The following is a 15,795-nucleotide window of genomic DNA, read 5'->3' on the forward strand; positions in this document are numbered from 1 at the left end:
TAATCGCAATACTAAGTACAAAAAATAGAACAATTACAAATTTTTTAATTGCCTATATATCGTCTGTATATTTTATTTTTTTTTTTTTGTTTTACAGACCTACACTCGCTTGCATGATACGATATACTGCATAATACGATAGAATGATAATAAATAATCGGGATTCGCAAAAGAATGGCTTAGCCATTCGCGCGAAGAAGTTTTAATATTTCTAAGTTTATCTCTTCGGTGCAAGTAAAAGAATCAGGGTCGGTGTCAGGCCAGACTCCTGTGTCACTTTGTATCTGCAATTAGCTACTTATCAACAATATCGTAACAATTCGTCACTATTCAATTATGTATTGCGAACGTTTTGGGTACCACCGAGAAAAATTTGTGAAAAGATGAACACGAACGAGACGATAACGAGGTATGTGATGAAGATGATAATCGGACTAATGCCGCAAAATTCTCGCGACCGGTAACGTACACGCAGTGTGACGCCTACTTCGTCGCCTGTTCTAGATAAGCGATCAGATCACCCCGTTCCTGCGGTTTCTTCAAACCGGCAAAGACCATTTTTGTGCCGGGAATGTACTTCTTTGGATTTTCCAGGTACTCGAACAATGTATCTTTATTCCAAGTAATACCTGAAATTAAAATTAGATGCGTGTAATACGCACGTCTCTGTCCCAATAGTTATGATCAATAACTATTAAAGAGAATATAAGAACACAAACCTTTTGCTTTGTTGGCATCGGTATATAAGAAACCGGGAGCTTGACCGGTTTTCCTACCTATGAGTCCATGTAAATTAGGACCTACTTTGTGTTTGCCACCCGCCTCGACTGTGTGACATTGTGCGCACCTTTGAATGAAGATCTAGAAAAAATGTTACTTTTAATAAAATAAAATTTGAAAGTTTTATCATATTGCTCATTACTGCTTCTTACTTTCTTTCCCTTCTCTGGATCACCAGCCGGAACACCCATATTTGGTTATATTTATTTGTATAGTCTGAAAAAAGATTACAAATTGCTTACAATTAAAAGTTAACTTTTGAAAAATTAAAACTGAATTCCACATTAATTTATAAATTGCTTATTACGAATACCACTTCCTTGCAAAATGCTTATTGATTGCAAATGTCGATCCTTCAATTAACCTTGAAATATAAATACGTGCTGTATATTTCGTAATAACGATTTCGAAAAATTGGCGCCGATAGTAAATCACAATTGTAACTACACTTTTGCGCACCTTAACATATTATGACGTTTGTTCACATAGTCACAATTTATTTATATAATTCATATATTTTATATAATAATATACACAATCTTCCTATACCTACGAGCCTTTCTGTAAGTGTCAAATCTTGTAATTTGGGGTGGAGATTGTAATTATTTTTAGACATACATACAAAATTATATAACGCACAAAGTGACACAAACTTATGTTACATAATTTATTAGTTCTAAGAACAATATTCTTTTCTGCTTTAATCAATTTTAAAACTGCAATAACGCATAGTGCGCAAAATTTTATTAACAAGCAATCTTTAATTGAATTTTTCACGTATTACGAGACATCACATGTCCAGCATGTCGTAATGACACACGATCACGCAGTAAAACAACGGGAGTAACATTTGTCATGAGACTCGTGAATGTCAAGAAATTACACTATATCTACTTATTGTGAATGCGATAAAAACTTTTTTTCACAGAACTTAGCTGTGATTATTGGTGTCACATGTCAAATTCTAAACCTGTGACGGATCGAAAATGATGACGTAGGTAAGACAAGGAAGACATTCACGCGTGTGCATTTAAAAATGAACTTTGATCCTTAATCCTACAAATTTCAACTAATCCATATCTTCCGGTTTTATCCCCAGAAAATTCGCAGAAAAAATAGTGAACATCTGCAATAATCGCGATTAACGTAATTATCTAACAATAATTTAGATTCCGACGAGTGATAACGCGAAGTTTATCAGAGAAAACTCTTTCAAAGCTCTTTTACGAAATCGATCAACTGCTCTTTCCTCTTTCGCGGCGATCTTGAAGCAGCGTTGAATTTAGCACGATCTTAAAAACGACGCACGAATTAGAGCATTCTAACACTGGATCAGGGCCAGGGTTAGGCTCCGTTACGTAAGGTAGGTCGTTTGTCTCACACGTTTTGCTTGAACCATCCGAATGAAAGTGAATAGTTGAACAAACAGAGAGCAAAAACAATTATTATATATTCTGAATTTGACTTACTATTTTATTTCTCCGATAATTACTTTCACAAAAAGGGATTTGAAAATCGAATATTTTTGATAATTCGGCGGGAATTCCAGTGTCGGTTTTCGAGACGGAAACGCGAACACGTGGGATACGTCGAGAGAGAAGTAGAGAGAGAGAAAAAGATCAGCGGAAAAACCCCATTTATCTAGCCTGAGCTTATTATGTGTGCACGCTTATCGCGTGCATTTTCCTGTACTTACCGCGAAATATCACAATAGAAAGAGTATCACTTGGTTTGGCTCGTTGTCCGACTGTGAATATCAGATCCGATCAATGGTGGACTCACGGATGATCACGGGTTACAACTGAGGATTTCAACCGTGAACGGATCGTTCAAAGGGTTTCTAGGCTGATGCAATACCAACGCGTATGTGCTACACTCCCCCGCTAAGAAATTCGCAAAACTATTGCCATCAGATGGCATCACTGAATCAACCACAAAGTTTTTATTTCATCAGAGAGAAGCACAAGAGCGGCCATTGCAGTTTCTTACGACATTCGGCTGCTGATTTCAGCGCCATATATCCACGAAAGTGAATGTAGAAACTACAGAGCGATATTTACTTTCAGCAGAAAGAGGAGTTTTCCAGCTACGTGAGCTACGTACATACCATGGTGGAAGTAATAAGGTGTGCTCACTTCTCGGACGATTTTCGTCACGTTCTGCGCAGTGACTGAGGTCCGCCATCTTGCGCGTACTATGACGCACGCGCGTGGTCGCGCGCATGGTGGTAACGCAGTAACGCGTCTAGGTATAAACGGAGAAGCATGAGAAATTAATTAGTTTTATCAGTAAGTTTATTTATCAGTTAGTTTATTTTTAATTTAAGATAAAGTTGCGTTTACTGAAGCCCGAATTCATAGTCGCTTCTCAAATCTTAGATCTCGTCTCCAATCTCAAATTTCAGCTCTCAGATCTCGAATCTCTAACCTCAAATTTCAGTGTAGTTGCTAATCATGATATTCAGTTTTTCATGACTGAGCAAGAGTATATACGGCCTTCCACAATAAGATTTAGTAATAAATCAGAAGTCAGAAGCAAGAAATTGACCAGTCACGGTCTAATCACAGAAGAATTATCGATTGTGATTAATCAATTTCTTGCTTCTGACTTCTGATTTATTACTAATATCTTATTGTAGAAAGCCCTTTAAGTAATTTTATGTGTGATAGCCTTTATGCGTAATGCGTTATGCAAACGTCTGTGCTTCGGTCTTAAAAAAAATTTTCTGTACCTAAGATAATTCTATCTTAAGTCCGTTCTACATTGATCGCAGGCGCAAACGCAAGGTATAGATCTCGTAGAATTGACCAATCATCGCTGGTGTCAATTGGCTGATTTGATCAATACGATTAGTCAATTCTACGAGATCTGTTTCTTGCGTTTGCGCTTGCGATCAATGTAGAACAGGCTTTACAAAAAATAACGTTATCTAAATAAGGTAATTTTCTCTTCAATACGATGATGTTATCTTAAATAAAATAATTTTGTGTTAAGAAAGATGATTTTATCTTAAACAAGATGATTTTATCAGTGTTTGCTTATTCGTTTGTTAAGTAAGATCTCGGTAACTATAGCGAAGTAAGGAAAATGTTATAATACTCTTTGACTTCCATTTTAACGATTTTCGGATCTTTGTTTAAGAATAATTGAAATTCTTTTCATATATAAAATATAAATTTATATATACAAATGTAGAACACATATATGGTAAATTAAATATATATAATAACGTATATAAATCTATTTATATCACAATTTGTAATATAATAATAATCTCTCTCTCGCAATTTTCAATAATATAGGTATATTATTAATGATATTTATATATCATGTTATTATAAATTGTAATATAGATAATAAGTTTAGTTTAGTTTTTATATAGAAATATAAAAAATATTTTAAGTGATACATATGAAAACGCACATGCGCACTAAATTTTTTGTTAAACATTTATTACATATATGTATTGGACATTTACAAAAATACATATGAAATACAATTCTACATAAAACAACATTATATATAAAACAGATATTACGAAATGATTAGTAATGACGAGATGATAAGTCCAAATATTACACAAAAGTGCTGCAAGCTTACAGTCCGTAATGTAATATTGCGCGTGTACGTGGTTTGTTCGAATATTTGTAGAATTTAAGAAATTTTTCTGTTAAGAACCGTTAAGGTAACTAACGAAATGGCGATGGTTAATTCGTTTCGTTCAGTGAGGATGTTATTTTCAGCAACCGGTAAGCAAAAATTAATAATAAATTTGTTCGTAATAATGTATAGTACCTACATTTTTCATTCGTGCACTTTTGCCTTTTCCCCACTCTGCATTTCATCTCCCCTTCTTGGAAAAAAAATTGTTAAAAATTGATATCTACATACTCGTCGATTAGTCTCGATGAGATAAAAACAAATTCTGTCTGGAATTGTGTATTTATGTTTAAAATGGTAGTACGTGTGTGAAACTCTTCGAACAGCGAAAAATGTTTTACATGATCGTTGCACGAGTTTCGCATAACCTCTCTGGGAAACGGAGTCGGATTTTGCCCTGGCTGAAGTTACATAAACCGGAGAAAAAAGTGTGTCAAAAAGTTCTAAATACAAGATTGAAAAGGCGTGATAGAACTTCAATAAAACAGCAACGTTTTTAGTTTAAAGAAAAGAGAAGAACTACATTTTTTTATTTGTACTTTTGCTTAATAAATCTTGGAAAGTAGCTAACATTTCGCACGAAAAAAGCAATATCAATATATATAAAAAACAATATAAAAAAATATTTACACAAATACTTTTCTTCTGCTCATCGTGTCGCTTGTAAGAACTTAATCAAGAAAATGTCGCAAACATTTGTTAAACGTTTCACCGATCTTCTGAGAGATCGCAAGCTTGAAGAAGTTCTCAGACTGTTTATAACCGAAGATCCTAAAATAATTGACAATTCAATGAGCGAAATTGTGTCTGTTGCTACTAGCTATCTTACTGAGTCCAACGCACAATATGAGCAAGAATTATTTGAATGCTGTAAGACTGTATTAGTTATTATAGCAGAAAAGTATAATCCCATGGAGACTATATTGGAGTTTTTGGGATACATAGAGTTTTCAAACAATGATACTAAATTCTGTGCTATTTTAGAACCATTAAGAATATGTATGATAAAAATGAATGAGAAGAGCAAAACTATTGAATGGTGCTTTAGTACTATCAAGTCTTATATTGAAGAGCTACCTATGCCAAATAGTACCACTGATGAAGATGCAGTTAGTGACAGAATTATGAAAGTATATAAACACATCATATGGTTCTTGGAACCAATAATACAAGAAGCAGTAAAGATTAATTGTACACTTGAAGAAGGATCTCTACTTGGGGACTATCTTTTGAGCTTTCTTATTTCTCTACATGGAAAACCTTTTTGTTATATCAACAGAAAAAGTACACAAAAGGAAACATACAAGAAATTGGTGGAAGAAATGATAACATCAACATTTTGTCTCACTGAAGATATATTATATTTCTTAGATATTGTTAGTAAGCGTAAAAAAACTATCCAAAGACAAGTACAGGATATTTCACACATAGAGAGCTATAAGCGCAGTATACTCTTCCAACAACAGGATAATATATCGAATCTGGCTTATGCTAATTTTTATTTTCATGTAATTACCAAGAAGAACCTTTGGCGGAATGTACCGCAAGTTTATAATCCTTATTATATCCTTGAGATATGCATGCATTTTTTCAAAATATTACTTTGCAAAGAAGAAGAGATTTTAATCTCCAATGGACTAACTTTTATGGAAAGTGTTTTAAAACGTATCCTACCTCGTTCTGTTGATACGGACATATTGGAACTACCAATATATTTAGACTTGTTTAAGCCACTTATTAACATAATGGTTTATTGCAACAATGAAGTTGAACGAAAGAAAGCACTGCATATTTTTCAAGAATATATCGAGATATTTAACATGAGAGCTAGATATTCTGTTCTCTCTTATTTATACAAAATTAGTGAAATTAGTTCTGGTTTAATGAGCTTAATCACCAATATATTCAAATCTTCAATCATTGAGTGTCTCAACTCAACTCCGCAGAATCCTCAGTTTTTGGGAAAAAATTTGGAACTAATGTTGAAAAAAGCTTGTAACTTGCCACATGGAAGTACTACGGATTTAGTAGAAATATCAGATGAAGTAATTACCACGCTGAATCTATTGCGATTCTTGTATATCAAAGACAAACATAATGAGACTGGTATTTGGTGTATTACAAATGAACTGAAAGATAATTATTTGAAGCCAATGAGAGAGGGAATAGATTTATGTAAAACACATTGGAGAGTGAAGATGAGAGACTTGGAACAACAGAAAAAAAATTACACCAAGATACATGATTACAATATGATAAAGAAAGTTGATGCAGAAGTCACACTAACTATTGGTGGTCAACAGTTGCCGGTCATGCCATTGCCTGAAAAAATTTCTTTTTGTCATCGAGCAATAAATGGTTTAGATGTAATGGAAAGCATTCTAATTAGAGTTAATGAATGTATAGAAACTGGCAAAAATTATCAACAGGAATTTTAAGAAATATGTGATACTCGCAAAATATTGTACATGTAAAAGCAAAAGCAATCATTATATTGTAAAAACTCTTGCTCAATTTCTACGATCAATTATTAATTAATTATTCATTGCTTAATAAAAGTTTGTTTTTCTACCATATTTATTTTCTGCTTTCATTTAGTATTTCTTCTGTCTGTTGTGTAAGAGAATGTCATGTTATAATTTTAATTTTTTATAAATTATGTATGTATACACATATGTATAATTTTGTAAAAGTAGATATTATGTATGATTTTATTAGGGTTTAGACATTTATGGACTTCTAGGGCTTTGTTAGTCGATCAGTCTGATACTGATAATAAAAAAGAATCGCAACAACCTATTCATGAAGAAAATGATGAAGAATATGAAAAAAATATTAAAACAAAAATACTTGGTGCTTCTTTAAAATTTGTTCCTGATATGGGCTGGACTAAACAAGCTATTAGTGCGGGTAATTTAATCCACAATAATTCTCATCTATATATGCTTATATATATATGCGTATATCTCGAAAAATCAATCTTTTTATCATATTAATTAAGTGAAGTAAATTAACAGAAAAAAAGCTGAAAAATATACTTTAGAAATAATTTTTACGCACGCGACTATATTATTTTCAAGAATATATATTGATTGTGCTTGTGCATGTAAAACTTGATTGTTATCTACATCTTTATCTAAGTTTTCGTTACTGACATAGGCATGTTATTTTGACACACAAAAGAAATAAAACAATTTAATCGAAAGTTATGCTGTCAAAGGTGCTGAGTCGATCGGATATCCGGGCGTGATACACGGATTATTTCCAAACGGTGGCGCGGATTTAGTGCACCACTTTTACTTCATGTGTAATCGTGAATTGAATGAGACTCTACAAAAAATGTTACTGAACGTTAAAGAAGATTCTACGAGTCCACGGAAAACTGCAGAACACCAAGTTCTCGATGCTGTGGAAACTCGATTAAGAATGGTGATTCCCTACAAGAAAACATGGCCGCAAGCACTAGCTATTATGACTTTACCCCCGAACGTGCCGATTGCTCTGGCAAATTTGTTAACTTTAGTCGATGATATCTGCTACTATGTTGGCGATAGGTCCGTTGATGTAAGTTGTTCTTCTATAGCGTTGGTGAATGTATATACTTACAATTTAATATAAATGTATATTATTTAAGTACGTAAAATATTAAAATATTGATTAAGTATGTATTGATTAAACTTGATATGTTACACTTTGAGTAGTTCAATTGGTACACTAGAAGGATGATATTAGCAATCATTTATAAGGCTACTGAGTTATACATGCTCCAAGATAGTAGTGAGGATCATAAAGAGACCTGGAAATTCTTAGAAACACGAATAAAAGAAGCTGTACAAATACACTCGCTGTTTTCTAGTTCGGTTAAACCAGATGAAGCTTTAAGTCGTGCTGCAGAGAGTGCTAGTGCTGCTTTTGTAACGGTGAACTTATAGTTTACTTATATTTTACTTTTATCGGTTATAACATTGTATTGAAACTAAGAAATATATGTTAATATAAATTATTCTTCTCTGTTATAGGCGCGCAATATACTCGGATTGAAATGACGTAAATAAACAAGAAGAACTAGAAAAATCATAGACTATAGATATTAACATAAGCACAATTAAAATGTTTCTTAACAAAACTAAGGGAAGTTTTTTTATAGTAAAGTACCTGATTTTTTATATACATTATAAAAGGTATTTAATTTAATTTAATTTTCAATGTTATTTTATGATACGTATATATATATAAATATTAAGTATAAAATTATCAGACGGTTTAACAATAGATTAAACATTTCTTAAATATTGTTATATTTCAAAAGTGAATAATCTAGTATTCTCCAAATTTTTTCATAAAACTTCCTGTAATTTTTGTTGTTGTTGAATCCGATATTAATATTATAAATAATAGCGAGATATATTCTGAGATTAAAAAATTTTAAAAATATAAATATTCTTGTATTACACAAGTTATTTCTTTTTTCAGTACAAAAGATATATAAAAATACAAATGTATATAATACTGTTGATAAATTGTAATATATTGTTCTATTATTTGTAATATCATCAACTTTTTTCGAGCTATTCCTATTGTTTGAGATGTAATATAACATAATATATAAATTCTATCACATTCGAATTCAGCGCTATCAAAATCTATAAAAATCACCTTTTTCACTAAGTAAAAAATGTGTTGTACGTGCAGTGTTATCTAATTCTCAAATAATGTGTTAGATGGAGTTACTGACGAATGAATTTCTCAAGCTCGTCTCTCAAATGGCGTTTTTGTCCAAAGCGAATTTAGTACCTAGAGTTATTAAATCCGCTTCAGTTAAAAACGTTAAAAGTTTGCATCATTTAGTTGAAAATACTTCTTTTTTTTTTTAAGAAAGACAGACTTTTACTGGTCTGAAAAAGACATGATCTTTACGAGATGTTGCATATCACATCAATAAATAATTGTATAAAACTCTAAACTTTATTTTAATATGTAAATATAAAAAAATCTTAAATTTGAAATTATTTAAGAATTATAGAAGAAAATGTTTAACTTGCTAAAATTAAAAAAAGTCAAACTTGTTAGTTTATACTCAAGTAACAAATGTGTCGAGTTTCTCTTATAACAATACTAAGATATTCATAAACGAAGTCGCGTAGAAAAGTCAAAGGTGAGAAAGGTGCACAAAAAACCGCGTCATTTCCGCTAGTTTAAATTTGTATACAAACGCATATAAAGATTCGGTCTTTTCATTTCTCGTTGAATAGCTACTTCTCGGTGAGAGAAAAAAACACATCCGTCGATTTCACTAACTTTTCTCAAGACAAATAACATCCTGCAAAATCTTTGAAATCTTTTCAGATACAATCTCTCCTTTGTGCATCAACAAATATTAGATCTGATACTTGAATCAATTTCTCGACACACACAATCAAAAATCGGCAATATATCTTATCTTTCAATCTTAATTTAACGGATTCCTTTATCCTTTTTATGTGTTTTACAAACGCTGTTCGCCATATTAGGCGAAACACATTTTTAGTAATGTTTCAAAGAATCTGTGTGCGTTTGTATATCGGCCTCATTTGAGACTTGGAAATTCTAACTTAATGATCCGACTGATATATTCTACTATATCACTTTTTCTTCCTGAGTTGTTACACACACATTATCATTTCATAATAACTACATTGTATAATTTCCAGGAAATAACATTTCGTGCCTTAATGCAGGAAGTTCGCGCGCATTTTATTAGTTGATATACGCTACTCTTAAGACCCGATTTCTGAGTTATTATGTTATTAGAATAAGCGCGTATTCAATTTACAATTTATTTATCTCTGAAGAAGCATGTACATTAAAAACTTTCGATTACTTAAAGTAAATTATCTAAAAGGAGACATGTATTTACAACCATGTGTCATATATTAAATATAAAATTAAAAACTAGAATTAAAAAGTAGATACGTAGAATTAAAAGTTAGAATTATACATAGAATTAAAAAATGAAACTTTCGAGCTTATTCTATTATTCTAGCACATCTTATGTAAATAAATCGCATTTAAATGTTTACAAGCTTTGATGGATAGAATGCCAAGTGACATATGACGGCGTTATGCAACCGATCAGAACGTTCGACGCGATCGGCGTAGAAATGCGCTTTCTAATAGGTCTTCGTTATTTATAGCCGAGGAAGGAAACATCACGACACCGTGATGCGTCGTTAGGATGCTTCTGTCAACGACGCCGTCACGCTATTTGCTCGTAGATATAAATCAGTCATTGATCGTTTCGCGACTTCTTATCGCACGTTGCGTTATCGGAGATTTCGCGCTCGAAAATTTACGCACTTTGCGAAAACGACTTCCGCGAGAACAAACATCGAATTTTGTCGTGACATATTTAAAGTTTTTACTTAACTTTGATTGACGCAATCGATCGATTGCTAGTCAACTGCAATTGATCATTTCAGTCAATCAACCGATACGATTGGTCGACTCCGACGGAGTAATCGATCGATTAAGTTAATCGGAGATGGCAGAATCGCGCATTATCGAATTGCATGTACATACGCGTGAACGATTCGAACAACTGAAGTAAGTCAATAATCGAACTGAGAGCGTGTTGCGATGTGTGCGCGAGTTTGTCACGTTTCACCGCGGACTGGAGCAACACCATTCTCGAATACGTATCGGTGCAATTAGTCTGGGCGTTTAACAGGTAAACTGACCGAGATCTCGCGCGCACCCGTTACATCATTTGCGAGCGCTCGGTCGTCACCGGACGACTCTAATCTCCCGCGGGGAATACGTTTTGTTTACCAACGGTGCGCGGCTTCTTGCACGCCGTAACGGGCGGACGAGGGAGAGAGGAGAAGTGGTACGGCCGGGGCGCGTAGGTTAGTTAGTGGTGGTCGCACGGACCGCGTGGTAGGAGACTGCCGCGATTCAATTTCAGTCGAAGCGCGTCAGGCAAACCGAACGAGCAAGCGTCAAGACAAGAGCAAGAACCCTTTGGACGCTCCCCTTTCCGCGCCTCGATTTTTCAAGAACCTCCGACGGAAGGACGAAGGGAGAAAGTTGAGAATCAAGAGTCGAATCAAGAGTTGAATGAGAGAGAGAGAGAGAGAGAAATAGGCGCTCGTGTGCGACCTGAACGTCGCGCGTGCGCGTACAGGTGTATGAACATAGGTATCTTTGCGTCCTCGGCTCCCTTCGCGCGTCTTCGCCCCTCTCCGCCGCGCGCCGCTGCGAGGGAGGCTTGTGTGTGCGCAGCATCCAGTCGGTTTTTACGTCGTCGCGCACACTTTTGGTCCGCGGTGTGTCTCGAAACGTCGCGACGTAAAGAGAGAGAAAGATTTATTCACAATTGTTATCCGAGAGAGACTATAAATTCGAAGGTACGACGATACTTTGTTTTCGCGAGAAGCGCGGATTACGCGCGCGAACGTCGGTGATTTTTCGCGCGCGCCGGCACAAGTCAACTTTCAAATTGCGGAAATGCAAATGGCGCCGGTGACCCTGAAACTTGGACAATTCGATCTGTTGCTGTTCGTACACACGCAAAATCGATGAGACGTGTCTCCGCATTTTGCACGGAACTCGGAGTTTTTAGACTGAACTTTTGCAACAACACAAGATGTTTGTTCAAAGAATCACGTGACAAGTAACAACACGACGACGCGACGACGACGAGCTGGAGTAGTGTGTTTGTGTGTCACTATGAGCGAGAGCTGTTGGTAAACAAAAAAAAGAAAGAGAAGAGAATTGTTTGCGTTCAGACTGAAGAATGGAATTCGGAAGTTACAAGGGCACCGGGCCCCGCATCAGAGTACGTCGGCGTGCGGAATTGGGCAGACGGCTCACCAGAAGGTTGTCCCTCGTCGCAAAAATGCCGGCTGCAATTCTCAGCAGAGCGAACCCGCCCGAACCGAGACCGGTCGAGATCACGGCAATTGCACCTGACAAGACGCAGCTCACGGTGAGTACTCACGTTGATTTACAAATGGCATGCTTGTCAACCGCGAGCGGTAATTCTCTTGCTGAGCGTTAAATCTTATTCGCACTGAAAATACTAATAAAGTGACTAACAACGTAAAAGCCGTATTTTGTAAGATTTATGTGCGTCTATATAATTTGGATAGTCTATATATAATTGTAAATCTATTGAGAAAATATTCTTAGAGAAAGTTTACATTTATTTAAAAATCACGAATTCGTATATTGTTTACTTGTATTGTTATTTATCTCTCAAGGTTATTTTTACGTCGCATTCAAATGTTGCACAACTATACTGACTTTAAATTATCTCGTAAATAACTGTACAAATAAAGCTTTGAATAATAAAAAGTTGCAACAATAAATATACCAATTTTAAATTGGTTCGCAAATGAACGTACAAATATATTTTAGTTTTAAATAATGAAAATCAAAGTTGCAACAATGAATAAGATTTGACGCTCAGAGTGTAGTATAATTATGTTGCTTATTTGAATTTGAAAATGTAAAAGTGGTCTTAATTATTTACCACGAACTGCGAAAGTACTTCCGATAAAGAAATGAGTATCGTTGTCATTTTCCACTTGGTTGCCGTCAGTTGACATCGCAAAGAAATACGAATGTAAATTTGCATGAGGAAGCCGGTGCAAATTCCAAGGTAGAAATCGAAACGCGTTACAGACTTCGACGATTAATATATGGCGCGTACAATGAACTAAGTGTTACACATTACGCACACAAGAGTAAGAGGTGTTACAAACGGTATTTAACGTTCTCCCTACAGAGAAATTCTGCATATCTTGTTGTCTCTCTCTCTCCCTTTCTTCCCCATCTCTCTCCGTCTTCTGCAATTAGCCGATTACTTTTTTTTGCGTACATTGTCACAAATATTTACACACGTGTGTCACTCAATTAAATGCTGAACAAAAAGATATTTTAACAAGTTTGTAAAAATATTTCGAAAAAAAATCTTAGACTATCAAAACAATTTTTTTGAACACAGGAAAATGTATTAGATATCATTAACAATTATATATTTTACATATATATGCTTTCGCGAGTTTTTAAAATCAACTTCGTGAAACATTATTTCTCGCGTAACGCAAAAAAAAAAAACGCACTGCAGACGTATGTGCTAATTAACGCTCCGAACATCGTTTTCACTTGCACTTTTGCGCGTACTAGGGCGGAAGTAAGTTTTATATCTATCGTACGAAAGAAAGAAAGGAAATAAATCTCCCAATAGATTGGGTTCTCTCGCGTTTTCGCGGCAATCACAATGAAGGAAGTACGCGGATACATACTCGGGGAGAAAGAAGCGCGTCGGCGTCATATATATGTGTACACACATGTTACACGAGTCGTTCATTGAACCTCGACGCTTTTTTTACACGTAATCGCAAAGAAGAAAGCGTGATCGATGACCGGTGCTTTCTAACGCGCGCGTAAAGTGGCAAGCGCGACCTATCTTTTTTTTTTCCTCTTCTTCCTCCCGATTTGTGCGCTTCTGTCTTCGTTTTGTTCTCGGATCTCGCGAACTAGGTCGAGACAATTTAGCGTGGGTTAAGAAGCGAATGTAGAACCGATTTGATTTTACGACGCGACGCGCGTGTGCATTATCGACGCGTGTGTGCTCGCTTTATTGTGGTCGTGGACTTCTTTTTTTTTTTTCCGGAACGCGCGTTCGTTGCGCAAAGCTTCGAGCAGCAACAGCGCGTACGCACACTTTTCAACTCGGAGATCTAATTTAATTTGCCAAGAGAAGAATCTGAATTTCTCGCGTCTCGTGGTTTATGACCATAAATAATTTTCTGAGATATTTCCTGCGCGTGAGCACACGATATATAACATATATATTTAAATCGCATAGATTTTTTTACACACAGTGACATACATTTCCGACTCGTTCAAGTCTAATAATTTTACGGTAGAATCACTTTCTGGTGTGTGGCTTTACTATGTCATTCGAGGAAGCGCTCCTATAAATGATTCCGCAGCAATATTTTGTGAAAAAAAAAGCGTGTAACGTTCAGTTTTATTTCTCAAAGACGAGAGCTGTTCGAGAGATAATCATGCCAATATAACTTGAACGAGTTCTCATATATTAAACCTGTAATTCTATAACGTGGACTAATAAATAAATCACTATTGGAGCATCAACGCGTTCGGTCGTAATGGAAGTAATGAAGAAAAGAATTAACGGTATCAGCTGTGTGTATGCAACGTAAAAGTATAGATTGCCTGTTTACAATTCGTCCGCTTAACTTCAAACGGATAATTGCGGCGCGACTAGGCGTCGACACATGCAAACATCAAAAGAGTAAAAGTTCGCGGTCAGTTAAATGGGGATGTTCAACCACAAAGGTTAAATTTAACGAAGTTTTATGTACGTTTATATACACACATACATATATGTACAACGACTTTCTGTACACATGCAACGGCGCTCTTGTGTGTAATACAAAACGGTAATCGCTAATATCATTGCTAATATCGCGAACGCGTTGCCGCCTGACGAGTCTTCAGCGAGATCCTCCCGACGATCGTATTGCGATAAGCGGTCTTCGTGATTTACGTCGTAATTACGACCGATAATGTTTACACGCACGTGTACGCGCAGGAAAGTATTTGTTACGATTTCTCGCTGTTTTCTTTATCAGTTGGAGGTTTACTGCGCGAAGATTTTTCATCTCACGCAGAGAACTTTGATGATTTATGTACTGTGTATATACAAATTAACATTAAGTTTTAAGTATAAACAATTGTGATGAACGATGCAAATTATGGCTTTACTTAAATTTTATTATGAAATATGTTCTATTTTGTTTTATATTTAAGTTTTATATTTAAGTTTTATATTTAAGTTTTGTTTAATATTTAAGTTTCTTGCGTAATTGATGTGTGAATTTTCGTCCAACGATCCTAACTATTCTTGGGTGGATAACTGCGATTATGGCACGTCTGTGTCTTCAGTTAGGAAAAGTTAAAAAAGATGGTTGGTTAACGGAACGGAGAAAGTGATGTTTGTGCGCTTACGATGCTGCCGCGATTAGAATGCGCGAAGGTTCGTGGTAGTTATGCCGGTTATCCAGCAAGTTCGATTCTCACTCGTTGCGCACACATACACATTTATTTCGCCGACACACGCGCGCGCGCGAAAGAGAGGAGAGAATAAGTGTTTTTACCCGATCTGAAACTAATATCCTATTATTTCGTTCGCGCTGACAAGTAAATTACGCACGACGCGCAAAAGCTTACCACGCGAAGCCGCTACTTGCTAGTCGAATCAGTTAGGATTTTTTAGTAAAATTTGTAAATACATGCTGTCTAGGAAATAGCTTAATATAATAGATAGTAATTGTATCAGAATTG

The 15,795-nt window shown here is 35.2% G+C and overlaps 4 protein-coding genes across 7 annotated transcripts in view; 3 read left to right on the top strand and 1 right to left on the bottom strand.

The window, feature by feature from the left end:
- Positions 1-40: 40 nt before the first annotated feature.
- On the bottom strand, positions 41-2,671 carry LOC109856301 (cytochrome c). 3 transcript variants are annotated; one of them, XM_020431419.1, is made up of 5 exons: positions 2,477-2,671; positions 1,094-1,144; positions 933-996; positions 720-861; positions 41-629 (listed from the first exon to the last, which is right to left on the bottom strand). In XM_020431419.1, exons 3-5 carry the CDS (start codon positions 969-971, stop codon positions 484-486), a joined length of 327 nt encoding a protein of 108 aa, XP_020287008.1. In that variant the 5' UTR covers positions 972-996; positions 1,094-1,144; positions 2,477-2,671; the 3' UTR covers positions 41-483. The 3 variants fall into 3 exon arrangements, with proteins under 3 accessions (XP_020287008.1, XP_020287010.1, XP_020287007.1); XM_020431421.1 differs by having other exon boundaries at positions 1,088-1,144; XM_020431418.1 differs by lacking the exon at positions 1,094-1,144 and having other exon boundaries at positions 2,477-2,668.
- A 1,596-nt stretch (positions 2,672-4,267) lies between these two features.
- LOC109856313 (ubiquinone biosynthesis protein COQ9, mitochondrial) lies at positions 4,268-8,609 on the top strand. The gene is made up of 5 exons (XM_020431434.1): positions 4,268-4,529; positions 7,159-7,350; positions 7,661-8,004; positions 8,142-8,360; positions 8,460-8,609. Exons 1-5 carry the CDS (start codon positions 4,478-4,480, stop codon positions 8,484-8,486), a joined length of 834 nt encoding a protein of 277 aa, XP_020287023.1. The 5' UTR covers positions 4,268-4,477; the 3' UTR covers positions 8,487-8,609.
- On the top strand, positions 4,536-7,146 carry LOC109856312 (glomulin). The gene has a single exon (XM_020431433.1). It carries the CDS (start codon positions 5,124-5,126, stop codon positions 6,876-6,878), a length of 1,755 nt encoding a protein of 584 aa, XP_020287022.1. The 5' UTR covers positions 4,536-5,123; the 3' UTR covers positions 6,879-7,146.
- Positions 8,610-11,694: 3,085 nt separating the features above from the next.
- Positions 11,695-15,795, top strand: part of LOC109856291 (rho GTPase-activating protein 20-like) — a 175,965-nt gene continuing 171,864 nt past the window's right edge. For both annotated transcript variants that reach the window (XM_020431389.1, XM_020431390.1), the window contains exon 1: positions 11,695-12,406. In XM_020431389.1, coding sequence (XP_020286978.1) covers positions 12,215-12,406 — 192 coding nt within the window. In that variant the 5' untranslated portion in view covers positions 11,695-12,214. The remainder of the gene's footprint in view (positions 12,407-15,795) is intronic.

Source organism: Pseudomyrmex gracilis, unplaced genomic scaffold (genome assembly GCF_002006095.1).
Source record: "Pseudomyrmex gracilis isolate BER0280 unplaced genomic scaffold, ASM200609v1 scaffold_113, whole genome shotgun sequence".
NCBI classification, from domain to species: domain Eukaryota; kingdom Metazoa; phylum Arthropoda; class Insecta; order Hymenoptera; family Formicidae; genus Pseudomyrmex; species Pseudomyrmex gracilis.

Coding starts and splice junctions, on each gene's coding strand:
- LOC109856301 (XM_020431419.1), bottom strand. CDS start 971: ATGGGTGTTCCGGCTGGTGATCCAGAGAAGGGAAAGAAA. Junction 862..932: donor ATCCAGAGAAGGGAAAGAAA/GTAAGAAGCAGT, acceptor CATTTTTTCTAG/ATCTTCATTCAAAGGTGCGC. Junction 630..719: donor CGATGCCAACAAAGCAAAAG/GTTTGTGTTCTT, acceptor TTTTAATTTCAG/GTATTACTTGGAATAAAGAT.
- LOC109856313 (XM_020431434.1), top strand. CDS start 4,478: ATGGCGATGGTTAATTCGTTTCGTTCAGTGAGGATGTTATTTTCAGCA. Junction 7,351..7,660: donor TAAACAAGCTATTAGTGCGG/GTAATTTAATCC, acceptor ATGCTGTCAAAG/GTGCTGAGTCGATCGGATAT. Junction 8,005..8,141: donor TTGGCGATAGGTCCGTTGAT/GTAAGTTGTTCT, acceptor CACTTTGAGTAG/TTCAATTGGTACACTAGAAG.
- LOC109856312 (XM_020431433.1), top strand. CDS start 5,124: ATGTCGCAAACATTTGTTAAACGTTTCACCGATCTTCTGAGAGATCGC.